The 25,682-nt window shown below is 35.0% G+C and overlaps 1 protein-coding gene across 11 annotated transcripts in view; it reads left to right on the top strand.

Moving 5' to 3' along the window:
- LOC108707903 (roundabout homolog 2) overlaps positions 1–25,682 on the top strand; it is a 688,904-nt gene that overhangs the window by 613,207 nt on the left and 50,015 nt on the right. For 8 of the 11 annotated variants that reach the window (XM_041581605.1, XM_041581603.1, XM_041581601.1 and 5 more), the window contains exons 7-14: positions 1,905–1,916; positions 8,313–8,437; positions 13,727–13,898; positions 15,491–15,699; positions 17,109–17,190; positions 17,267–17,432; positions 20,873–21,039; positions 22,971–23,092. In XM_041581605.1, coding sequence (XP_041437539.1) covers positions 1,905–1,916; positions 8,313–8,437; positions 13,727–13,898; positions 15,491–15,699; positions 17,109–17,190; positions 17,267–17,432; positions 20,873–21,039; positions 22,971–23,092 — 1,055 coding nt within the window. The remainder of the gene's footprint in view (positions 1–1,904; positions 1,917–8,312; positions 8,438–13,726; positions 13,899–15,490; positions 15,700–17,108; positions 17,191–17,266; positions 17,433–20,872; positions 21,040–22,970; positions 23,093–25,682) is intronic. The other 3 variants (XM_041581604.1, XM_041581609.1, XM_041581612.1) reach the window with 1 other exon arrangement.

The raw sequence follows: 25,682 nt of genomic DNA, 5'->3' as shown, positions 1-25,682 counted from the left end.
CAAGGCATGTGATTATTGTGTTCTTATCAACGGAGCACTTCAAGTCTAATTAATAAACACATGCTTTTAGAATCACAAGCACATTCTGTTAAATCACTTAAGTAATACTTCATAGCACAGCACTTGTGGCCCCAGTTAGCAGAGTCGGTTGGACTACAAAATGAAGGGAAAGAAAGAAAAATGAAAGGAAAAATGAAAGAAAAATAGCCATCTCCTCTCAATATGAAATAGCAACTGATGAAAACATACAAAGGATACCCCCAACATAATTATTGAGCTTTTCTTAAGTCATGATGAAGGAGGGCCCATTTATTAAAGGTCCAATTTTGGTACTTTTTGAAACAAAGATTAAACTAATTTTCTCTAAAACTATGAATGCCATAAACATTATTAAAATATGTAAATATATAAGTATGAACAGACCTCGACTGCTTTTACTTGGCAAAGTGGTTTTTACACTTAATAAATCTTGATTTTTTTTTGAGTTTTAGAGAAATAAAAAAAAACATATGATTTGAGAAAAAAATTAGAAATCCGAATGTTAGTAACTTGGCCCCTTAATGTTTAAGAGAAGCATCTAATGGAAGCAACTGTTTCTGAGTAAGTTTCTTGTTGAAATGATGCATTGCAATGATTTGTTTGTCTCTAGATTAACAAGGCCAATTCATAATGACTAAAGCATGCCCACTGGAAATATACTGGAAGGTCAATGTATTTATGGTCTTCTGGCTATGGTTATCAGCCAATAAACTAGGTCTATCTGTGATCTAATTGTTTTGCCCTACTGTATACAGTGCAGTTTTTGGACACATTTTTTCACAGATTAGGTTTTTTATTTGGTGACAAGATTTAAACATAAACAATATGTAATTAGATTCAAATCTCATAATTGTAGGATCGGACTGGGCTGGTGGGACACCGGGAAAAAAAACGGTGGACCCCCCGCTCTTGTAGGTCCCTGCCAGCCCAGATCCGCACCGTGTGGTTCCTTTTCTTGCCACCACTGTACCGAAGAAGGGCCTGAGGTCCGAAGAACACAGTGCGCGCTCTTCTGACGCATGCCTAAGCATGGTGGGGGGGGCCCTGAGACTGCAGCCCGATGGGTCTCGGGCCCCCCAGTCCGACCCTGCATAATTGTACCAATGAACATCAACTTCAAGACAATTCATTTTTGTTTGCGTAAAGCTTTAGTAAAACCTTTTCAGTGTGCACTGGTAAAACACAACTATAGTTCATATAAACAAGCTGCTGAGTAGCAATGGCGAAAACGGAAAAAAAGGCTATATGGCACAGGTTAAATAATGTTAAATAAAATAAAATAAAAAAACACAGTTAAATAAAACAGATAACACCATTATGTTCTACAGAGCTTATCTGCTATCTGCTGTGTAATTTGAGCCTTTTCTCCTTTGAATTGCAGCCCCCATGGCTACACAGCAGCTTAATTATATAAACAATAGTAGTGTTTCTGAAGCAAACAAAGCAGTTTTACCAGTGCAGGGCAACGCTGCATTATATTTTTATTACTAAACAATTTCATGTTTTGATGTTACTGTTCCTTTAAACAAAGAGCAAGGTCCTTGTGCCTGATACCAAATTTTCTAGTGGTCAGATTGCATCGGGCTTACATGCTCTTCAACCTACAAAAACATCTTCCTCATTTAGGGTTTTGTATGGTTATATCTGCCCACAGTATTTTTTTATCTGGATAAAAATGCGTAAATAATTCTAATAATAAACATTATTTTTTATATGATATGTTTTTGATACACAATCACAAAACGCATGCTTAAATTATGAAATATTTTATTGTACACCTGTGTTACATCGCATGTCACACATTCTGACTACCTTTCTTTTAATTTATTTTTTATGTTCTGTCACCATCATTATAATGTCTTCAGTTCGCCCTGTTGGTAAGTAACCATCCTTTTTTTTTAGTTAGCATGGCATTTTGAAATGTTCCATCCTTCATTTACATGATTCAAGGTGCCCAACTTTGCTTTGACATTTCTTAGAATACTTCTCATACTGCAAAAAAGTTTTTAAAAAAATCAGTTTATCTGCTGTAAATTGTAGTGATGGTCAGCTTATCTAATATAAATTGTAGTGATAGTCGAATAAATTCGCCACGAGCGAATTTGCAGAAAATTTCCAGCTTTTGCCTCCGGTGAATAAATTTGCAAAACTGCAACAGAAATTCACCGGGGAAAAATTTGCCACGTCACAAAAACATTGGTTGTGCGTCTGAATAGTTGCATGCATAAAACTTGTTGCGCGTCAAAATTATTCTGACGCCCATTGACTTTACTGCATTTGGACATAATGGGCGCACGTATAAAAATTGTCACAGATGTCTAAATTGACGTGCATCAAAATAATTTTAACGCCCATTGACTTCAATTTGTTTCATGGGAAATTTGTGAATTTTTTGGAGAAATGCAACAAATTCGCCCATCAATAGTAAATTGCAATGAAAAATTAGCTAGCTTTGCATATGGTGCATTGATGTTTCTTCACTACAACTGTTAAGGAGACAAATTGTTGTGATCAGATGCAAGAAAATATGAAATATTTTTGGATTTCATGATGGCTTTCATCAATCAATGGTACTATTATGGTTCTTTTTCACCTCAATTACTGTATATTTATTAATTAATTAAAATTACTCAACATATGCTTTTTAGCCACTCCACTGGTTAGTGTGAATATAGTGGGCTTCATATACTAATACTGGGCTAATTTTGCTGCACAACACTTGGACAATGAAATTCTGGGGGAATATAGTCCGGTCAGGTGAGACTAAATTGAACTTTTGAATGCCACCATGTTTGGAGGAGAAAGAGGCACTGCACATCACACCAAAAACACCATATTAACAGTGAAGTTTGGAGGTAGAAACATTATGGTGTGAAACTGTTTTTCAGCATATGGTACTGGCAGAAATTAAGAAAGGATGAATGGAAAAATGTATCGGAACATTCTTGATAAGAATCTTCTGCCATATACCAGGATGCTGAAGATAAAGCGAGGGTGGACATTTTAGCAAGCTAACGATCCCAAACACACAGCCATGGAAACTCTCAATTGGTTTATGAGAAAGAAAATATAGCTGCTAGAATGGCCCAGTCATTCACCCAACTTGAATTCAATTGAAAATCTATCGAAAGAACTGAAGATCAGAGTTCATAAAAGAGGCTCACGGAACCTTCAAACTTTTTCTATTACAGAGAGTGGGAGTATTGTTTGTAGAAGTGAAAATATTGTTGCAATTGGTCCTGCTTAATTTCTTCAGGGATGGATGATTCTGAAATTGTTCCTCCTGTAAACTGTCTTCTATGTCAGCCAATTTACTTTTCAGTGCCTTGATTTGCTCTGCTTGTAAGGCTATAATATCCGATTTAATTAATTAGTAGTAGCAAGGATATCATCCGATTTAGATTCTTAAGTATTGATTCTAGTGCCCAACTTTGAAATTTCCAGTGACATTTGTTGTAATGTCTCTGTTATGTCTGCATGGATAAAGTATTTAAACTCAGTTAAAATGTGAAGCATAGCCTTTTCAGTAACAGGGGCAGAAAGGAACTCACCCATAGCTGAGCTATCACATTCGAAGTTTCTTTAGATCGTACATCCCTCTTGGTCAATATTATGGCCACATCCTCCTTTTTTATAATTTTTTAACAAAACATCCCATTTTAAAAAATATAACAGAGAACATTCAGCACAGAATAGATCATGGATCTGGCTACTTTTGCAGGCCAATGTATATATTGAATCTGATGATGTAGGCAGGACAAATAAGGGAGTTGAACACCACTTTGTTATTGGATACCTGATAAATCTCTATCATTTGCCACAATACTAATGCAATTTAAATGATGAATCACATAAAGTAAAGAAACTAATCATGTCAAGCATAGCATAAAAACAGAGTAGGATGTTAAAAATTTATGTTTTAGAAGATGGCCCCCTCAAGTGTAACCAAAAAGCTTGGTTTTCAGTGATTCTCTCATTATCATTTAATTAACCAGTGAAGCTAGTGCAAATTACTTCTGGGAAATGAGACCATTTGATTACTTTCTAGGTGTGAAATTTTGTAAATATGTGTGTATATTCAAGTACAAGGTACTGTTTTATTGTTACAGCGAAAAAGTAAATCATTTTAAAAAAATTAGTATTATTTAGATAAATTGGAGTGAATGGAAGATGGCTATTTCGTAATTTGGAGCTTTCTGGATAAAGGGTTTCTGGATAACTGATCCCATACCTGTATAAACTCCACAATGTATAGTTGTTTTGAGTTCTCTTTTACTTAACTCTTTCTCTCTCCATGCTTCTACTTTATTTAGTAGACTGCCATGTTTTTCACTTTCCCTATTTTATCTCATGCTTTATCTCATCCTCATCTTTTTGCTTAATGCTTATAAGCTTTCCTTATTAGAACTAATGATAAAAAAATAATTTGTTTTTAGGCACGTAATGAATTTTTATCTTTATGACCCATTACTTTTTTTAAGCTAAAGGCTAAACTACCCCAACATAATCCCTAGGAACATCTTTTCAGTCATAAAGTATACTGGCTAAGCCAAAATTGTTTTGTAATGAGCTCTGCAAGTTGACAACAAAGCTTCCCTTCCTTTCACAAATCAGCCTTTTTGAATAAAATATGAATGGAATATGTATTTGTTTTAAGCGATCCAGCCCTAAGGCATGCATGTTCCATCACAAATTGAATATTTCATCAGATAAACCATTTCCTTGAAAAAGAATGTTCCTATGATAAATCATCCTAAATCTCAAATGTAATCATTTCAGCAAAAACAGCTATTCTGGGCTAATTTACTCCTACACTCTTTAAACCCATTTCCTTTGTATTTATTTTAGATCTCCAAAAATTCGGTGTTATGCATGCAGTATGGGTTTTATTTTGCCAATAAAATATCAATTTTTAAACTGATTCAATGTAGAGACATAACAAAAACACATTTTTAAATTGCACTTTCACATTCAGCTACTTTTTACACAAGGACTCCTCAAAATCGCATAAAAATGCATAGATTACAGCAGAACAGTTCTTTGAATCAGCTATGGATCCATTTAATGAAGGTATACACAGTCATGGATTTCAATGCAAAGAGAGATAAATACATGAGTGAACAACCAAAGTATGTTTGTGTCAGACAGTTAAAAGGTCCTCTTAATATATATTAGGTCAATGGCAAGCTGACAGGCAGCAAAACCCTCAAATTTACTCCATGAACCCTAGACCATACAGGGATGAATTTGCTTATAAAATAAAAATAAAAAAATTCAAAATCCACATACCAATTAAATTAGATAAAAGATTATCATTTTATCTTTGAGTATGAGACAGTATGGGAAGACAGAAACAGGCAAAGTAGCGAAAGAGAAATAGAACAAATGAGAGTTATTTTAATAGTGATATAGGTATTCAAGGAACGTGACTAGTTTGCAAGACAAAAATATTTAGGGACACATTTATTAAGGGTCAAAGTGAAAATTCGAAGTAAAAAAATTCTGTGTACTTTGAATCTAATAGGCCAAAATTCGATTAAAATTTGAAAAAAAAGAACAACTATTCAAATATCAAAATTTATCATGTACTGTCTCTTAAAAACTTCGACTTCAACCATTTGGCATCTAAAACCTGCCAAATTGCTGTTTTCGCCTATGGGGGACCTCCTAGAACCCGAAGTCTATTGGTTGACTGAAAAATCTTTTTTTTTTTTAAACTTCGAATCAAATTCCATCAAATATGATCTTACTTAGATTCAAACAATTCAAATACAGCCTATTCACCCGCAGAATGAATTTCGGTTGTTCATTTTTTCTTCAAATTTCAAAGTTATGGGAGTACAAAAAAACTTCGAAATTCGACCCTTGATAGATCTGCCCCCTGATCTAACAAATTAAGCTTCATAACAATTAAATATAAAAAAATGGAGTGGATGATAAGAAGGCTAAAACATAGACTGAAGGGCAGTACCAATAAGATGTATTCACTGTATAATGTATAAAAGAATAGCAATCTGCACATTTTTATATACTGTTATATACCCCTTTATAATGTACATGTACATAAAAGAAATAAAAAAGAATAGCAAGTTTCCTGTGTCATTATTGATCATTATGTCTGTTCTAGAAGTTGACAGACACTACTTTAATTTGCTTTGTATAAGGTCATGTTGATGATACATCACTGTTTAAAAACTGACAGTGATAAATTCCTGCTCATGAAACAAACCTTATGTTTAGCCGCATGTAGTTCTCTCTTTAATACATTAATAATGGTGATGTATTATTTATGCCTTCTAAAATATTTATCAGTCCCACAACAAAACATACACATGCAGTAAATGGTTTGTCAATGGCCACATACCCATTTTGTTTTTTTCACTCAAAGCCCAGAGATAATCAACAACAGACAGTATTCAACATCCTTTGCTTATACCGTACACAAGCCAAAAAGGGATTGAACAATCAGTATCCCTTTACCCCCTGTTTTACTAATAATATATTATTTGCAAGTGCATACATATTCAAAACTGGGGGTTACAATTTATTATCATAAAGATGCTAAGCCACCCTAGCTGGTTATAACCAACCCTACTTCATCACGGCTGCATTTCTTGGGAATAGGCTTGCACTTTCCTTCTTGGAAAGGAGACCTTTATGTCAAGAATACAACCAAGCATATAGCCATCCTGTGGAAAATAGAACTACAGTCAAATAAGCCCACCATATGGAGTTAATATTGACAAAGTTGGGTTGACAGGATTTAGATTTAGCAAAATCCCAGCACAAATCCTTTGTTCTTATTGTTCAGTCAAACTGAATATGAACCCTCAGTGTCATGTGACAATTGAAAATGAGAAATTAGGCAAATATTGGAGATTTGGTATTTGATCTCTGACCAGCAGGTTAGAATTAAATTGTCACTAATCAATTCCTATCAAGCAGAAAGTGCTGATAACCAATTTTTAAACTAATTATATCTAAAGTAGTTTTTTTAGTGTCTCTGCAGTTTTCAGCTTTCTGTAAATTATGAGTTGAGAATCGGAAAGTGGAATCATGTGCTTTGCAGCTTGGGGTTAGATGTATATTGCAAAACCCATATTGTATTTACTTGCCTTATACTTTAAGACCTGAAAATAATATTAATACAAATCTGTTGAAGTATATTTGCATTTCAAGGTACAGCTTTGCACAGTGCTTCTGTCCCTTTATTCTTCCTACTCTGTCTCCTGATTTATTCTTTCCAGTCAAATCTACTGAAACAAGCTCTAAAAATTAAGTTATTAACCTCAAGGTCCTTCATCCCCTCATCCTAGACCACCTCACACATGGCCTGTGACTTTATTCATGTTCAGCAACTGGATTTCCATTCTATCCTACTCACCCCTGCATGCCATTATTAGCATGACACTGCTTGTGACTGACATTGATTGACATCTGTGCTCACCGACTGTATCAGTAAGGAATCATGTACCATAAAGGAAAATGGAATTTAAAGTGCCTTGTATTTAATATTTACTCTGCTTTACAATGGAATGTACTCTGACTACCCTATGTCCAGCAAACAAAAAAACGTTTAAATGGCAACATTTTTAACGGATTTATGTTACTGGTGGGAAGAGCTGAACCTGTGCTTTTATAATTGAGTTTTACTTTAGTCCTTTGGTAATAAACAGTGAAGAGAAAGGTGTTTCCAAATGGTCCTTTCTATCTATGATGCTCTTTGATCTTCCGTGACATGAAATTTTAAATCATATTAGTAGCTTGTTAAGTCATTAAAATTTGCAGTAGGGCACTGGATTGTCTTTTGATGTGACCTTCCTCTCACTTCATTGCTGATGATAAATTTGCTGTCCCTGCTGTAATTTTAATGATAGATAATAACTTCATAACTTACTCTGTCTATATATGTGTGTGTGCGTGTATATAAAGCATTTTTCAATGTTACAGAGTTATATAGAGTAACTCAAGTAAACTCTATAATTTAAAATATATATTTTTTAATTGAAAGAGGACAACTGGATTAATTAATGGGATCTGTGGCTGAGAAAACCCATTATGGAATGTCACTATTTAATGTAAATAAAAAAAATGAAATACTCTTTTCATTCTTTCAAAATGGGGGATGAATTAGCATCAATGCAACAATGTTCATTAAAAAATGTCAAATTCAACCAAACAGATGTGAAGGATGTCTTATCTTAGCTACTAGTTTTTTAAATTACTTTTTTATTATGAAATGGCTTTATAGTGGATATTCTGCCCCTCTACAGCTCCTCCCCAGTTTGTTGTCAGACCACGGGACCAGATAGTAGCACAAGGCCGGACAGTAACATTTGGATGTGAAGCCAAAGGAAATCCTCAACCAGCTGTTTTTTGGCAAAAAGAAGGAAGCCAGGTAAGTAAAAGAAATTTCTAGTACACAGTCCAACCCATGATGAAAAATAACAATGCTTTTGCCTACATTTAAAAAAATCTACTAGAATTATGAATTATTATTAGCATGCAGAAAATGTAATGGCAGTGCTTAATGGGCTAGTTCACCTTTAAGTTAAAGTTTAGTATGTTGTAGAATGGCCAATTCATAGCAGTGTTCCATTAGACCTTTTTTTATTCCTAATAGTTTTTTAATTGTAGCACACCCATAGGTGGGCCTGAGAATAGTATTGATAGTGTGATTGTGAGATGCTATGCTGCCAGTGCCTCCTAGGTACCCTTGGGCTGTGAACAAGTCCCAGCCACATGTGTGTCTTTAAGCACTTTACCCTCTGGTGAATCCTGTGAGTTTCCTGGTGTTCATATCAACCAGGATGAAGATACAGCAGTCCAAAGGGTTGCTTTAAACCAAGAACGTATGTATTGTACAGTGGCTCATCCACTCACGTACCTCAATTGTACTAACCCCAACTATTCTCCTTGTTAGGGCTTAAAAACTGCTCACTAGATAGCCTGCCTCTAACTTTCGCATCTAGAGCAAATATTACAAGACTTCTGACACCAAATAAACTTTCTCTATCCAGGGTCTGTCACCTGCCCAGACCCCTCCTGTACCCACCTCCCAGCAAGGTGGGATCCAGGAACTGAGCCCGAGCATGTGTGCTTACCCTTTTGAACAAAATCATACTGCCACCTACTGGGCAAACCTTGAACTAGCTCAATTACAATGGACCCAGGAAAGGAGGCAAATCTGCCTGGGTAGATCAAAGGCCCACCTAGGCGTCCACATACTATATATATAAAACTGCCTGAGTAAAACATACCCCAAACTCAGGCTCTCTATATAATTATTTGCCTTCTTCTTCTGATTCTTTCCAGTTCTCAATGAGGTCAGTGACCCCAGGATTGAAAGTCGTTTTCTCTGAGAGGCTTCGATTTCAATGTCATTGCTACTTTAGTACTTATATTTCTATTCAGCCCCTCTCCTATTTATAGTCCTGTCCTCATGCCAACAACTGCCTAGTAGGGTAATTTTGAAGAATACGACTTCTTCAGAATGGATGTTTGTTTTAACACAGTGCTTAATTACCACAGATACTTAAAACCATTTAAAATGAATAAATAAACAGCGCTGCGCTGGGTTTAGGGATCCCTTTAACCCCAAATAACCACTTGTAAAGAGGACTCCTCTATGTAAGGTTTGATGGAAATTTGATTATGTCTAGGTGGCTCAACAGCCAGCATTCCAATCAAGCGTTAGTATGTACACATGTAAATCCAATTGTTCATATGAGGGAACGAAAGTGCATCCTTATAATTCACATCCACAAAATGTTGCAGAAAAGAAAGTCCTGGTTATATAACACTGAATAGCGTGCTGCAGCTTTGTAGTAAAGATTACTATCTCCCGCGGATACAATAGTACCCGTGATGGTTTGCGGAGCAGAGCCAGTATATCAGGTTTAATGTCTTTACGGGTAACTGGATTTGCCAGTGTCTACTGTCCCATCCATATATTTACAGCCGCCTATTGCTCTCAGTGGCCAGCTGAGAAGTTGCGGCTTCGTGATACTGCGATCACTGACAGTCACCGTATTGTACCGGCCCAAGTGTAACAGTTGTCCCGGCTATCACCAGACCCGAAAATAAAGGTATACAGACCACATGTCTTTGAGAGTTTTCCGCGTTCCATCAACTGGCAGGAGATCTTCTGTCTGCGCACTTAAGTTCCCTTAAGTTCAGGCCTCAGGCACAGCGCTGACACGGAGTTATTTGGGATACCCTGCTCCCCTACTTTGGGAACTTAAGTGCGCAGACAGAAGATCTCCTGCCAGTTGATGGAACGCGGAATTATCGGGTGAAAACTCTCAAAGACATGTGGTCTGTATACCTTTATTTTCGGGTCTGGTGATAGCCGGGACAACTGTTACACTTGGGCCGGTACAATACGGTGACTGTCAGTGATCGCAGTATCACGAAGCCGCAACTTCTCAGCTGGCCACTGAGAGCAATAGGCGGCTGTAAATATATGGATGGGACAGTAGACACTGGCAAATCCAGTTACCCGTAAAGACATTAAACCTGATATACTGGCTCTGCTCCGCAAACCATCACGGGTACTATTGTATCCGCGGGAGATAGTAATCTTTACTACAAAGCTGCAGCACGCTATTCAGTGTTATATAACCAGGACTTTCTTTTCTGCAACATTTTGTGGATGTGAATTATAAGGATGCACTTTCGTTCCCTCATATGAACAATTGGATTTACATGTGTACATACTAACGCTTGATTGGAATGCTGGCTGTTGAGCCACCTAGACATAATCAAATTTCCATCAAACCTTACATAGAGGAGTCCTCTTTACAAGTGGTTATTTGGGGTTAAAGGGATCCCTAAACCCAGCGCAGCGCTGTTTATTTATTCATTTTAAATGGTTTTAAGTATCTGTGGCATGGTAGTTAATAAATATTGCCTTTTATCTTTACTCCTTAATACGATTATGCGTGTATTTTGTAATAAGTGGGCCCAAACTATTGGGGGATAAGTCCCATCTGGTTTGTTGAGATATTGGAAAGTATATGTGGACACCTCCAATTAGGCCATTTCAAATTGGAGAGACACCTTGCGCAATTAATTTAAGTATACAAAAATATAGAACCTTTACTTTAATTTTCCACTAAAGCAGAAGGTTATGAATGTTCATGCTTTTCTAAATCAAATCAGTGCGCACTGGAAGCTTATTAGCAGTTATTAGACTTCCCAAGATATTCAAATCCATAAATTTGACTTTTCGCATTTTCTTTTTCTAATTGAACAGTTTTTTGTGTCCCAAAAAAATGCTTTTTCTTCGATATAATAATGCACTCAGTTTTGATTACCTTTTTATAATAACATTTCCAGTCCATAAAACAAGTTTTCCAATTACTATCGCTCTCATTCTCTTGTTCTCTCTGTCTCTTTCTTTCTCTCAAAATCTTTTTTCACTGTCCTTCCTGTTTTTTTCTTAGTCTGTCTCTCCGTATCTGCCCCCCTGACTTCTTAATTTAATTTTTTTTAAATTTAAGTCTGACAGGCATTTTACCTGCCTACTATTATGTGTCAGAGTCACTTGGTATTACATATTCTGTAGCAAGTTCTATAAAGTATGTTTATACTAGAAAATGTGACTTTTGTAAGTTGGGCACAGCTTCTAATTAAAAAATACATTTGTTTCAGGATTACAGGATTAAAGTAATATATATAATATCCTATAATGTTTCATACTTCAAGGTAAAACATTTAAGGGTGACACTGTTTGTTTAATTGGACATCATTTCATACTTACAGTATTATACAATTTTGTTTTAGTCCATTACACTCATTGCAGGTATTTTCTACAAGGTAAATAGAGAAATAAGTCTCTAGGTGTGGCCTATGAATAGAATATTGTTTAAGAATGTTTATAAAACATTTAAACATTCTATATGACTTAAATGGAGATCACTAATGAATTAATCCATCGGACCATACAGAGATCATACACAGGGATAGGGAATGTTATGAACAGAACTGAACAGCAATGAATAAAATATAAGTAAATACACAAAGGGATAATTAACAGCAGTCAAACTCTCCTGACAGGAGAGTAAATAAATATCAATATTAAAAATAGATCATTACTAAACACTTATAAGAAGATAATATTTGGTAAAGATTAACTGATTATTTAGTAAAAGTTCTGACCAATGATTAACTAATTCAGAATAGAATTCTTTTGTCAATAAAAACAAAAAATAATTACTTGCATTGTTCAGCCGTCAACATGACACTTTCAATTCTCAATATAAAATAGAACACACACTCTAACCCATTTCTCAGGCTGTAAATTATCTGGGATTGTTAGGTGTATTATGTATATTTGATGCATACCTCTTACTGTGATCCTTTGTTCACTTGGGGGAATGATTTCTGTTACCCTTTTCCTCAACTGTATTCATATGGAGAATCCAACTGGGGAGCTGATATCAACAACCCTCTGTTGCTGTCCCATTTCCAGCATGTTGCCTAGCTAGCAGCTGCTTCATTTTAGGTGGTCTTCTTTCTCAAATACATATTAATGTCTGCTCTATAAAATGCTTAATTAAGCATTAACTGCAAGTCGATGGTTATCTAAGCCACAGTTTCCAACACAAAACAGATTTTATTAACCCCCTACATACTGTGCATAAATAACATTGGCATTTTGATTTCTACATTTACTAACTCAAAATAATAAAAATTACATTAATTCTAATGCAGTGGCATATGTGTATTCTGCTATGATTTATATTTATTCTGCTCTTCTCTAATTCCTGTGTTCAACATTTTGAATCTACTTATTCTCATGACATCGCTTCCATACAAAGGAAAGAAAAAGTAATCAATTTTAAGGTGTCTAGGAAGTGACTATAACGTTGCCTAGTCAGTACAAAAATGTCCATATTTGACCATAAACATTATAATTGCTGGCAAGTATGGTACAGGTATGGGGTCCATTATCCAGAAACCTGTTATCCAGAAAATGACAGAAAAAAACAATCTCCTATAGACTCCATTTTATCCAAATAAGCAAAAATTATAAAAATGATTTCAATAAATAGTACCTTGTACTTGATCCCAACTAAATGGAAGCAAAATCAGCCTATTGGAATTATTTAAAGGAACAGTTCAGTGTAAACATAAAATAAATAGATAGGCTGTGTAAAATAAAAATGTTTCTAATATAGTTAGCTAAAAATTAACTAAAATTAATTGAATTCTGGAGTGAGTGGATGTCTAACATAACATAACTTCCTGCTTTTCAGCTCTCTAACTCTGAGTTAGTCAGCGACTTTACATGATTTTCTAGTAGACTTAATGTATGAAGAGCCAAATTATGGTAATATCCATTACCCCAGGTCCAGAGCATTCTGGATAACAGCTCCCATACCTGTACTTAGGTATGCAATCTTCTTTGGGCCAAATGCTTCTTGATTCTTGATTTGGATTACTATAATGAATTCTAGCCATCTAAGCAAACACGTGCATCCCCTGACCTTCTAAAATCAGTTTAAGATTACCTTTATTTATATGAATGTGTATTTACTGTAGACCTTTATTCCTTGTACATGGTATTATGAATATATAATTTAGTATTAATGATCCTATATCAGATTAAATATCAGTAGGAATAATTTATTTCTATTGCTTTTTAAATAACATTGCAATGTGACCATTATTTTCCCCACAGAATTTACTTTTTCCAAATCAGCCTCTTCAGCCCAACAGCAGGTACTCGGTGTCACCAACTGGAGACTTAACCATCACCAGTATTCAGCGTTCAGACGCAGGCTACTACATTTGTCAGGCACTGACTGTTGCTGGAAGCATTCTGGCCAAGGCCCAGCTGGAAGTGACTGATGGTGAGTGTAAACAGTGGGCTTTGGTGCTTTAATTCTTGCCAATAATTGCTATCCCACCCACCGATTAGATTTTTATATTATATTATAACAGGAGAAGGGGATATCAAAATAGCAATGTTAACAACAATGCAAACGTTACTTGTTTTTCAGTAAGGATAAAACTACTAAATCACTTATATCTGTAGAAATCAACTGGACTTGCTGCATTTTTCTTGAAATTGTTTCACCAGTCATCCAACTGGCTTTCTCAGAAACAAAATCCAAAGTCCATTTGATTTGACTTATTTCTACAGCTATACCATGACCTGGATGAACCTGGATCTACACAAACATACAAAATCACTTAAATCTAAGAAGTTACTCAATGTTTGCATGTTGTTCAGTGGAATCAAAGGAAGAAAACATTGAGCGTGGTGTACTGCTGAGCAGTTAATGATGGCAGCAGGGGTGTAGTGTAGAGTTTCAGCTAAGAACTAAAGGAAATAGGTTTAGCTTTAAAGATACCTTTTGAAACAGACAACAATTTATTCATTTTTTAGTACACATTCATGTGCAGAAATCTTTGCATAAATAAATGCAGACGAAATGTTGCTTTTGGCGGTCACCTTTTTTCTCCACTTTCTGCTTTTATATTGCTATATTTTAACTTTTTCATAGTGATACACAAGGGAGGTGAACTCTAATGATTTCAGAGGTGAATGGATACTATACAGTGAATTTAGGATAACTACTGTAAGCTAGAAGGCCAAATGGAATCTAACCAGGATGATAATAGAGGAATAAAGGAATAGAGTTGGTTGGTGGAAGCTTCGCACCAAAACTTCTGTATATGGCATTAATGCACTAATAGCAATTCAGTTTATTTTTTTATTTTTTTTATATTTTACCAACATTTTTTATATAACTTACAAACATGTATGTATGTATGTACACATATACAGTTTTTTTTATCATAAAGTCTTCCTGGGAGCTAAAGATCATACATCTCACATCTTTCAATCTACACTAACAAATTTACAATACAGGTCTGACAGTGCATCCATTCACACATCACTGAAACATTTAAGAGTCCATTTAACCTTTGGTCTCAATGTCATGGAAACCAGCACCAATTTTCCTTGATAAACACTATTGTAAGTCTTTATTTTCTGAAAAGCAACACTTTTAAAATTATATTGAACAGAATAATGTGGAGAATTTTTAGATAGAGGCAATCTAACCCCAAATCAAAATATCCAACATGTTTATACACAGTGGCTAATGTATATATCTTCAATTGGCCTTATATGTACTGTAAATAGTTACATAGAAGGATAGTTGACGGATAGAGAGAGAGAGAGAGAGAGAGAGAGAGAGAGAGAGAGAGAGAGAGATGATAGATAGATAGAGAGAGAGAGAGAGAGAGAGAGAGAGAGAGAGAGAGATGATAGATAGCGAGAGAGAGAGAGAGAGAGAGAGAGAGAGAGAGAGATTAGCACTGTACATTATAAGTTTCTTTGCTTGAATAAAATATAAAGTGATGCTTATTAAATCAGTTGGTACTGTACATCTAGGCGGCTGTATATTTCAAACTTTCTTTGTTTTACTTCCAGTTTTGACTGATAGACCACCACCAATAATTCTGCAAGGTCCAGCCAATCAAACTCTAGCAGTTGATGGAACAGCACTGCTGAAATGTAAAACTACAGGGGAACCAATGCCAGTCATAAGTTGGTTAAAGGAGGGTTTTAAGGGATTCATAGGGCGCGATACAAGATTATCCATTCTAGACCAAGGGACATTACAAATTAAAGGTTTAAAGGTAAGCATAGATAGTTAAACAGGTATTCCATGTATCCATTACTTTTAAAGTATATTTCCCATTAAATCCAGACATTTTTATTTAAAAAAAAAGAAAAAAAATTGTGTATGAATCCAGAATATTATTTCAGTGTATCATATCATATTCATAATTTAAAATTAAATGTGTGAATACATCTGAAAAACAGTTGTGCAGTGAGCAAAAAATGTGCCATGTTACTGAGGGACAAATACAGTACATTTATGCAAGGCTTCTGTAAATAAAGAGGTTACATTAAAATGTATTGAAGTGGCTGGGTACCACTGTCTGTCAGTGACCATAAATTAAGTATTAACTTCCAAGGAAGTAATGGAATGTATTAAAAAAATGAATGTCAGCACTCCCAGAGTAAACAATTTAGCCTCCCACTCTTTGCTGAAGGCAGGCACGGACCACAAAGGTTAATGCATTTTTATTGTACAGCCGGATTAAATAGTGCGCTTGAATAGGCAAGTTAGCCAGAGTTGCAGGAAGAGCAAGCTTTACAAGGTGGGAGCTCAGTGATTTCAAGCCAACTTCTGGGACATGTACAGACTCCAGTGCAGAATATTTTCTTTTCATCCATCTACTCTGATGATCAACCTCATTATGTTTGTTTATTATAAACATGTGAACCTGCATATTGTTCTGTTTATATAGATATACCATTACATTTTTCCAGATGCCTTGGTAAGACAAAGTGAAGCAATTAAAAATAAAAAAAAAACATCATATCTATCTTGAAAGAAAAATGGAATTAAGTCAGAATGTTTAATACAAGACTTAGAAACCGCATATGCTACAGAAACAACATTATACCTGAACATGTTTGTACAAAAATACTCCCTATAAATATTAAATATTTCTATGACAGATATGTTCAATACCTAATTAGACAAGGGTTGAACTACAAGCCTTGACTTTTCTTTGACCTCAAAAACTTAACATGTGAACAAGTGAATGAAGAAGTAATCCAATGACCTCATACAATCCTATCTCTAGGATCTCTACCTCTATCTATCTATCTATCTATCTATCTATCTATCTATCTATCTATCTATCTATCTATCTATCTATCTATCTATCTATCTACAGTCTCTCTCTCTCTCTCTCTCTCTCTAGCTATCTATCATCTATCTATCTATCTATCTATCTATCTATCTATCTATCTATCATCTATCTATCTATCTATCTATCTATCTATCTATCTATCTATCTATCATCTATCTATCTATCTATCATCTATCTATCTATCTATCTATCTATCTATCTATCTATCTATCTATCTATCTATCTATCTATCGATATCATGTGATCTGATATAGTGTATATGTTACACATATTTTGTATCTAAATATATTCTTATGTCTGTGTCTTATATGATCACATAGGCTACTGATTCTGGCACCTACACTTGTGTGGCTACTAGTTCTAGTGGTGAGACAGCATGGAGCGCTGTTCTGGAAGTGACGGGTAATTATTGCTAGAATTAGTTTTTGTTCTAAACAAATACTGCTTTCGATTAATAACCAACTCTCTGTAACAACAGAATCTGGTGGTGCAATAATTAGCAAGAACTACGATCTCAATGACCTTCCTGGACCTCCATCAAAACCTCAGGTTACAGATGTCAGTAAGAATAGTGTTACACTATCATGGCAACCAGGATCACCAGGGATTCTGCCTGTGACGTCCTACATCATTGAGGCTTTCAGGTACCAAACCTTTCATTATAAAAATCTAAATAAGACTGGTTACAATAATATAACATACATATATTAATAATGTAATCTTCATATCACCCTAACAACAATGATGTAGATGCTGTATCACACATTCACTGTAGAGGCACTTTGTATCTCTCATAACGATCAAGGGTCTGTTTTGCAATCTAAGAAATGTCATCATACTGTATTTCCAACAACTGGTTTAGCATAATATTAAATAAGTTCTGCTTAGACAGAATGGGAGCACTGCTGTGTGCAGAGAGAAAAGCTGTCAAGACAAGAGATATTAACTACAGATACCTGCTGAATCCTTTATTTATAAACATTAGAGATAATAATTTATTATGTTAATACTTATATACCGTGGAACTCCAATTTTTTTTTAAAATACAGAAATTGTTCTCTCTAATATTTTAAAGTAATGGATTATAAATAATTTAATTCATATAAAGCCTTTTCATGTTTTGATGTCATTATCTCTCTAATTGTTAAACAATTATAGTGCATTTTGATTGTTATCATATTTGTTCCCCTTTTTGACATGAGGCTGCTAAAAGTAATAGCGTTTTATAAATAAGTTCTATTGAAAACACAAGAAAATTTTAGGGTGATGCTACATTAGAGATTTTATTAATTGACTACCGCCTCCTTGTTGGAAATTATTGAATGGCTGTTTCTGTAGACTGCACCATACAGAAACATGATGCAGTTTTCTGTACACATAAATCTAAAGTCAGAAAGCTGTCTATTTAGTCTTCCCTTTAAGAGTAAGTAGACTCTGGGACAAATTAACAAATTAGGGTGAATTTTCGCCTCGCAAGGCTTAGCTACAACTCGTGCAACTTCGTCAGCCATTAATTTGCAGCAAATATGCATATTTATCAAATGCAAAGTTTTGTCTCGGCAGATGAACACTAGCGAAGTTTCGCAAGCAAACATTTGTCAGCCTGGACGTTTGTAAGCAAATTTTCACTAGAGTTACTTTCTTCCTAGTGAAACTTCATTAACATACTTACGCTTACATCAATGTAAATATGGCGGGTACATACAAGTCATACTGTATATATATCAGAACTGCGCAATATGTTGGTGCCCTATAAATACATGTTAACAATAATAATATATATCTTTATGACTGAGTGTTGGTGAAATTGCTGGAAGTAACCACCTAATATTAAAAATGTCCAAGGAAGCAAAATAAAGACAAAAGAGATCCTCTATTGTCATAGACATGAGCCCACCCTAAAAGAAATGTGGCATGAGATTCAAATGGTTAAAACATATTTAAAAAAATATCTTTAGCAGTTACAACTTTTAAACATAATCCCACATTAAAATATGAAAAGAAAAAAAAAAGCATTTTGTCTTTTTTATAACTTTTTGGCATTCAGGATATGATGTCACTGACATAATAATGTTGAGGATGTAGCTTCTGCTTATCAATTCGCCAGGTGTAACCTGGCAAAACATACTCTGGCCAAAAGGGTAACGAATTGTAATTTCACACTTTTATAAATTTGTAGACGTAACACTCGTTTTCCTGAGTGAAAATTTGTCTGGCAACATGGCACAAAACTTTGCTAGCACTGAGCTTTTTTGCTGGCGAATTGGCCTCTTTGCCTTTTAGTAAACTGGTGATGTCCCTGCAAATTGTCTTTTTGGCGAATGATCGCTAGAAAAGCCCACTTTGCCCTTTAGTAAATCTACCCCTCTGTGTGCCAAATATAAGTACAAACGTATTAATATAGTGCATGCATTGCTAGTTGGGTGCCTTGTGGAAGACATTTGCGTGCATCTATGATACATCTTGAATGCATACTATTTACTTTAAGGGGCAGATTTATTAAGGGTTGAATAGAAAATTCAAATGCGAATGTGAATTTTCAAATTTAATAGTCAAAACTGTCATATTCGACTAAGGAATTAACAAACAAAATTAGAATTTTTAAAAAAAATTTAAAAAATTTTGAATTTGATTTTCAAGATTTATTTAGAATTTGAATTCAACTTTTTGCCATTTTAAACCTGCAAATTACTGTTTAAGTCAATGGAAGAGATCCAGGGATCAATTTGGAGAAGTTTGCAGCCTTCCTGACATTCAAAAAGAAAAAACTCGAACCGAGTTTGATAGAATTCGAGTTTTCAGGTCATTTAAATTCATCTGAGTTTTAATAATTGATTTTATTATTAGATTTCCCCAGGTCAAATTTTGAATTCATTAGAATTTAATGGAGTTTATAAAAGCTCACATGAATTTTAAATTCAACCCTTGATACATGTGCCTCTTAATAAAGCAAGAAAAGAATTGCAGTTGATTTTCAAGATTGCTTTTCTTCAACTTACTGGGTTTCAATATTAATTATATTTGGAGTTTAATAGTAAATGTTGACAATGATCTCTTTTATTGTAAATGAAACAAAAATATTTATTTTACAATCCAAGATGCTAGATAGAGACTGTTTTAATACAATTGTATAATCTGCATGATATTTAACCTTCAGCCTTCTGTTGACCTTAAACACATTAAGGGAAGACTGGAAGCTACTATGCTAGAAATTGATGTATAAAAATTGCTCAGTAAATGCAGGTTGAACATCCAAGCTACATAATAAGATTCAAACAAAACTTCTGAGTTAATACTGGTATAGCCAGTGTGAATCCAACAGGAATTCAGTATAGCAGATTTACACAGTGTCAAATGCAATGCAAAGAACACAAATATAATTTTTTATATAATATTTACAAAGGACGTGCACCTATAAATCCTGCTCTATCCTTGCGCCATGCACAGACTTCCTGCATAAGCTGAAAGGTGTTATTAACATTTGACTTAAAGGAGAAGGAAAGCTACGGAGGCATTTTATTGCCAATAGATTAGCTGCAATAGTGCAAGCTAGAATGCTATATTTATTCTGTAGAATGTTTTACCATACCTGAGTAAAAAGCTCTAGAAACTCTCTGTTTGTTTAGAATAGGAGCTGCAGTATTAATGTGGTGTGACATCACTTCCTGCCTGAGTCTCTCCCTGCTCTGGGCTCAGATTACAGTAGAGAAGGGAGGGGTGGGGGGAGAGGAGCAAACTGAGCATGCTCTTGCCCAGGGCAATAAGGTTTAAACTGAAGGCAGGAAGTCTGATACAGAAGCCCATGTGTACACAATAGAAGGAAAGTGTTTCTTTTGACAGGGGACTCAGAGAAACATTACTTTGGGGGTTTACTGGTATATTTAGATGGACCTTTCTGATAAGGCTTACTTAGTTTTAACCTTTCCTTCTACTTTAAGGCGATGTTTCTTGCCATTTTCAGTAGTAAATGAGCCCTACTATAGCATAAAAACAAAATTTCTACTTAATATAGCTCCGTGACTGGCTTCAGAGTCAACTTTGGATAGCCTATGTGTTTCAAATATTTCTTATTTATTTTCTGCAGTCAATCTGTCAGCAATAGTTGGCAAACTGTGGCCAATCATGTGAAGACAACCCTTTACACTGTTAAAGGACTGCGCCCAAACACAATATATCTCTTTATGGTGAGAGCTATCAATGCTGAAGGACTCAGTGACCCAAGCACAATATCTGAACCAGTGCGTACACAAGGTAACATGCTTCAAATTCATTTTTCATTAAGATATTCCAAATTCAATGTCTGTAGATGTTGTAACTGAGCATTATTAAAAATGAAGAATATATGGGGAGGGAAGGCAATTTGTTGGGATTGTTAATGAACATGGATAATTACTATGTTTAATTACAACCTAAAAGTAAGAAAGCCTAAGTTCCAATTTTCCCAGTTATTATTATTTATTTATATAGTGTTAAAATTTTCTACAATGTTTCTCAGAAATTATACATATTGCCATCATTCCCTTCCCAAGTGTAAAGTTTAACTTTAGTGATGGTCGAATTTCTCCCGTTCCGATTCGCCGAAAAATCTGCGAATTTCCCGCAAAGCCTAGAAGAAGAAGCCTAGAATTGTCACCGGCGTCAGAATTGTCACTGGCGTAAGAATTGTCGCCGTCATCATATATATTAATATATTTTGATTTATTACACGGTGAAACGTGGAAATACGCTGCGTATTCGCCAATCACTAGTCCTTATCACACACTATGGCCAATTTTTATCACATGCCACTACCCAAAGAAAAACCACCTCCAATATGAGGAGAACATTGAAACCTCTTGCAAATGTCTATAGAGGTTGCCCTGCACATTTTGCCTAATATATTGCATTATTTACCTTTTCATATTTGTAATTTTTGTAGGAAATTAAAATGCAATATGAAAACAAACTCTGTTTGAAAGTAAATTTTTGCATTACCCATATTTATTTATTGTTGCCTTTAATCCAGGCAGCAGGTTTCTGATAATGTAAACAAGTGCTGGGTCACCAAAGAGGAATTTTTGTAATTAACAAGATTCAGCATATGAAAGGCTCTTCACAGACACAAGTAGCTGTTACACTTTACAACTGCGTGCAGGTGTACAGAATTCAAGCATTAAAGTGTATTTTATTGAATGAAAGATTTTATGTTGCCATACAATTCAAAAAGTCAATTTCATCTTTGAGAGAGGTTTGAAATTAAAGATTTATTACACATGAAATGAAACCCCTCGCTTTTGTAACTAGTTTTATTGCAAAATACATATGAAATGAGTTTCATGTTTTATTTCACTACCCATTCTTGCTTACTGTAAATTGCCAGGATTGACTGCATTTAGACCTTAATCTATCCCACCATTCTTTTTAGTAGCTTGTTCCTCTGACTGTAATGGTTATTATAATATCACAGTGCTGTCTTTCACCCATTTACAGACCATTGAAACGGCTTTTAAAGCTTTTGTGTTTGAGAGATGGTCTGATATAAAAGACAATTTTCCATAAAATGGACATCATTGTGGAATCTCTTGCAGCCTGGCTATTTTGTGTTCTGTTCTAAAAACAGAGAATAGCTTTTCTCTGAAAATTACCAAATAGTGAGACTGCCATTAAGATTATTTCTGAGATTTCTACCAAAGAAGGATCTGGTCAATTAAATAAAGAAATATATCTAGATTTTAGTAATGTAGTATACGAAGACTTGATGCTCAGTCTACATTAAAATCTGCAGCAGTGAATTTAAATTGAAATAGTTTTCAGTAGACATGTATTTTGGAGGCAACTGCCTTAAGTTCCAGCAGCACTTGTGTGAAATAAAGGAATAGGGAGTCTTTAAAATAGGACATAGGAAGGAATAGGACACAGCAAGGAATAGGCACCAACCCATCCCCAAAATATTGTAATTATATTAGGGGACATGTACTGTATTTGTGCTGTTAGACAGCTGAAGATATACAGTATAAAACAGTCTAAAAATTAGGAAGATTAGATATTTAAAGCCAGTCACAATTAAGGGAACATTTAAATGATCACTGTTGCCATCAGAAGTGAACTCCTTCCGTTGGGATGCCAAGAGTTCCAAGAGTTTATTTGGTATACTGCTTAATTACTGTACTACTGTTCATTGTTTTATATTTTCTGTCTGTTAGATATAAGCCCACCTGTTCAAGGCGTAGATCATCGGCAAGTGCAGAAAGAACTTGGGGATGTCATTGTACGTTTGCATAATCCTGTTGTTTTGACACCAACGACTATCCAGGTCACCTGGACGGTAAGAAGAACAGTTGTTCTTTATTTTGCACAGAATGAAAAAAAAACTACAGGAAAATGAATGGAAACTCTTGGTCAATTGTCTACCCTTAATTTTTAAGACTAGGGACTAAAGGCTATTTTGCAAGGCTCACAACATTTTAGATTTCATCTGTATAGTGGTATTGGCCACTGTAAGTTGATATAGAAATCAAATCAAGCAAGTTAAGTTGTTCCTAGGTTTAAATAAGCCATTAATTATTCACTCCCATGCTCGATTATATTAAATAAAACTGCATCTCTCCAGTTCTTATTGGACTACAGCACACAATATACCCTGACAGTCTTGGGTATTGGTGAATGCCTGGAACTGTTCAACAGCTGAAGACTCCAGTGTGGACATCATTAATATAAAGTACAGTATTAGCATATGGCTTAACTAACTTACTGTACATTTTATTCAAGAGTTGTATCATCTGACACATCTTGTCTTACTACACAATTTCACATTTACAGCATACAGCTTTACTTTCCCAATACAAACAAGTGTAGGGGCGTCTCAAAGTGTGGGGTCTGGCATTATCATCTCTGTTTGAAGTCTCTGAAGATAGGAAGGTATATAAGACAGGCAGTATAGCAAAATGCCAAACTAGAATCCTTTTATAGTGTGTATGAATGTTGTTTTAAACTTCCGGTATCTGTTACTGCATTTCATGTTTTTGATTTTGACACTTTAAAATATGTGGCATGATGGAAAGTCACATGTTTTAGCAATATAGCACTGCACAAGCTCAAAATAACTTGAGGAGTTCACACTATTTAATAGCAAGTTTGCCTTCAATAAAAAAGGGACATCATTCAAATTAATAAATAACACTGTATGTTTCAAATGGCAAGATCTCATGGTTTGCTTTATTGCTTCTAGGGGATCATTTTATTATAAATATAAACACATATATATATATATATATATTTAGACATGGCTGAAATTACTGAAGTACTAGTGTGCCACTGACATACATTTTACATCTCCATGTTCTGATTAACTCAATGAGAAAATCATGTTGCCTAGTAACACATAGTGCCAACTGCTCAACAGACAGTACTTAGAGGGTTAAATAAAATAAAGCAACTGAATATGTCTTTTCAAATTGATCTTTCAAAATATCATAATGTCCTTAAAATATTTTGGTAATGACACTGATATAAACTGCTTAGTGCCTTTTTAAAACACAACTATAAACCACATGTACAGTATATTTGTACTTAAATGCATCCAACATGAGCACATCGAAATTTATGAAAAGTGAGCTTAATGCTCATTTGACCTTAACGCTTGTGATAACATATCATTTATATGTGTGCTTCATTTTATTAACAGACAGCAATAAACAAAAGAATGAGAAGTGTTGTTCTTGGTATCTGAGCAGTAAAGCAGGGACTCCTTATTTAATCCTGTTGTAGGTTTTCTTTGTGAAAATAAAAGCCTCGGTAGCTCTCTCCATAGGGAGTAACCTTAAACCAAAGGAACTCTCTGTTTCGCATAATCTAAAATTGATTTCTGCCTTGAAAAGAGAATTTTGTATTTGATGGTGTCTAGCATGGTCAGTTGTGGGATAAGGCAGGAGGGTGGTTAGCTTCCAAAACTGCAAATCTTGATTTAATCTTATTGGTGGGTTGTTTTGCAAAAACCAAGAGATTGATGCATTTTTCTTTGGCTCAGTAATCTCATCATTGATTTACCGAACTTAAAACAATTCTTAAAAATAATTGTAGATAAAATGTTTTATCTGAGGTCTCAAAGGTCCATTATTAAGGTATAACAGAGAGAATATTCACCTTAGCTTCTTATGCTCCCCTGGAAGTTTTGAACCAAGGTCCTACCAAGGAAACTGATATCAAGGGCCCACCAGCCAGAGTGCTAAAAGATTTAATTCTTGGTGGAGATCCCAGTATCTCTAGTACAAACTGAATGAGACAAAATGTACAGAGCAAACCTCTCTATGCCTGTGCTACTTTCAACTTATATTATATGGTTGCTTTGGAGAAGCTATTAGTTATTGTTCTCCCTTTTAAACTGTTCAAAATCTTCCTGAGAAACTGACTCTGCCATGCTTGTATAATTAGTAACCTTCCTGGATTCCCCTGTTTATCTCTACATTTGGCATGCCTTTTCTTGAACCCAATCTGTCTTTCTCACTGGTGGGCATAAATGTAAACACAGGCAGAACTGAATAGGTAGAAAAGTGTTTATGAGCTATACACCAGAAGGCAATGCCCCTCCTAGGCCAGGGCCCAGCAAAAAAAATAAAAAAAAATAAAATCCTGGTACCCCAGCAAGCCAGTCTGACATTGCTCCCAGGCCAAACAAGTACCTTTGGTTTTAACATTTTGGTAATATAAATTTAGTATTTAAGATATAGAGGTACAATGTTCAATACACAGGGGGTTATTTACTAAACCTCAAATGTTTCTGGTCAGGGTTTTTGGGGGCAAAACCAAAATTTTTTGTGAAAAAAAAATCAAATTTTTCAAGATTTATTATACCCTGATGCTGCAACAAGGCAGAATCCGAAAATCCACCATCTCAGATCTGTTGAGGTCATGTATAT

This window comes from Xenopus laevis, chromosome 2L (genome assembly GCF_017654675.1).
Source record: "Xenopus laevis strain J_2021 chromosome 2L, Xenopus_laevis_v10.1, whole genome shotgun sequence".
NCBI lineage: Eukaryota > Metazoa > Chordata > Amphibia > Anura > Pipidae > Xenopus > Xenopus laevis.
Note: the sequence above shows the minus strand (reverse complement) of the source record. Positions and strands in the feature narration are given on the sequence as shown.